The 1,578-nt window shown below is 51.4% G+C and overlaps 1 protein-coding gene across 2 annotated transcripts; it reads left to right on the top strand.

Moving 5' to 3' along the window:
* Positions 1-32: 32 nt before the first annotated feature.
* LOC104269821 (tubulin beta chain) lies at positions 33-1,354 on the top strand. 2 transcript variants are annotated; one of them, XM_009865616.1, is made up of 2 exons: positions 33-1,118; positions 1,161-1,354. In XM_009865616.1, the coding sequence occupies exons 1-2, from the start codon at positions 303-305 to the stop codon at positions 1,200-1,202; spliced, it is 858 nt and encodes a 285-aa protein (XP_009863918.1). In that variant the 5' UTR covers positions 33-302; the 3' UTR covers positions 1,203-1,354. The 2 variants fall into 2 exon arrangements, with proteins under 2 accessions (XP_009863918.1, XP_009863917.1); XM_009865615.1 differs by having other exon boundaries at positions 33-1,351.
* Positions 1,355-1,578: the final 224 nt, after the last annotated feature.

Genomic DNA, 1,578 nt, shown 5'->3' with positions numbered 1-1,578 from the left:
CCGGGCGTTTGGAACCTGCGGCTGGGTGAAAGGAAGAGCTTTTGTGGGGGTTCGCTGTAGCCTGATGCCCCTGAGCTTTGCTTGCGAGCGATAAGCAGGAAGCAGTGACCGTAATCTAATACGAAAATGGCTCTTTTCCAGGTCAGAGCGGAGCAGGAAACAACTGGGCAAAGGGCCATTATACGGAAGGTGCTGAATTAGTTGATTCGGTGTTAGATGTTGTAAGAAAGGAGGCAGAAAGCTGTGATTGTCTCCAGGGCTTTCAGCTGACTCACTCTCTCGGTGGTGGCACAGGCTCTGGCATGGGTACCCTCCTTATCAGCAAAATCCGTGAAGAGTACCCAGACCGAATTATGAATACTTTCAGTGTCGTACCCTCCCCTAAAGTATCAGATACTGTAGTAGAGCCCTACAATGCCACGCTCTCGGTCCACCAGCTCGTAGAGAACACGGATGAAACCTACTGTATTGATAACGAAGCCCTCTACGACATATGCTTCAGAACACTGAAGTTAACTACTCCCACATACGGTGATCTGAACCATTTAGTGTCGGCCACCATGAGCGGTGTCACCACCTGCCTGCGGTTCCCGGGCCAGCTCAACGCTGACCTGCGGAAGCTGGCGGTGAACATGGTTCCCTTTCCTCGTTTGCACTTTTTCATGCCTGGTTTTGCCCCACTCACGAGCCGTGGGAGCCAGCAGTATCGTGCTTTAACCGTGCCAGAGCTAACGCAGCAGATGTTCGATGCAAAGAACATGATGGCTGCGTGTGACCCGCGTCACGGCCGCTATCTGACCGTAGCCGCTGTTTTTAGAGGCCGTATGTCGATGAAAGAGGTCGATGAGCAAATGCTGAACGTTCAGAACAAAAATAGCAGCTATTTTGTGGAGTGGATTCCTAATAACGTTAAGACAGCGGTCTGTGACATTCCACCTCGTGGCCTCAAAATGTCTGCCACCTTCATTGGGAACAGCACGGCCATCCAGGAGCTGTTCAAACGTATTTCTGAGCAGTTCACGGCCATGTTCCGCCGAAAGGCTTTCCTGCACTGGTACACTGGCGAGGGCATGGACGAGATGGAGTTCACAGAGGCTGAGAGCAACATGAACGACCTGGTCTCTGAGTATCAGCAGTACCAGGATGCTACAGCTGAGGAGGAGGGGGAGTTTGAGGAGGAGGCTGAGGAAGAGGCAGAGTAAAAGCTATGCAGACGAACACCTGTAAATTTTGTTTAAAGCTGTATGAACTCTTTCATTCAAACCCTCTCTGTTTGTGTTGTGTTCTTCTTCCTGTCTCAAAGTCACTTCGAATGCTGTACAGGCACCATTAAAGCATTTTTCACAGTGCACAAGCTCGTCTCCTTTGTTCCTTTTGGTAAGCTTTGCGGGTGCTGTTTCCAAAAGTGAGCGCGTAGGTGTGGCGCAGTTCTGGAAAAGAAGAAGAAAAAAGCCAGTGGCCATGGCACGAGCCCTGCCTGAGGCACACACGCTGCCTTCCAGCAGGCTGGGCGCCTGTCACTTGTGTCGCTGGATATGGCGACACTTTGGTGTCAGAGTGAAGGGATTTGCCGGTACG

The sequence above is a fragment of the Apaloderma vittatum genome, unplaced genomic scaffold (genome assembly GCF_000703405.1).
Source record: "Apaloderma vittatum isolate BGI_N311 unplaced genomic scaffold, ASM70340v1 Scaffold39672, whole genome shotgun sequence".
NCBI classification, from domain to species: domain Eukaryota; kingdom Metazoa; phylum Chordata; class Aves; order Trogoniformes; family Trogonidae; genus Apaloderma; species Apaloderma vittatum.
The sequence above is the reverse complement of the archived record's forward strand: the minus strand, read 5'-3'. Positions and strand labels throughout refer to the sequence as shown.

Excerpts from the sequence above, each read along its gene's own strand:
- LOC104269821 (XM_009865615.1), top strand. The coding sequence starts at position 303 with ATGGGTACCCTCCTTATCAGCAAAATCCGTGAAGAGTACCCAGACCGA.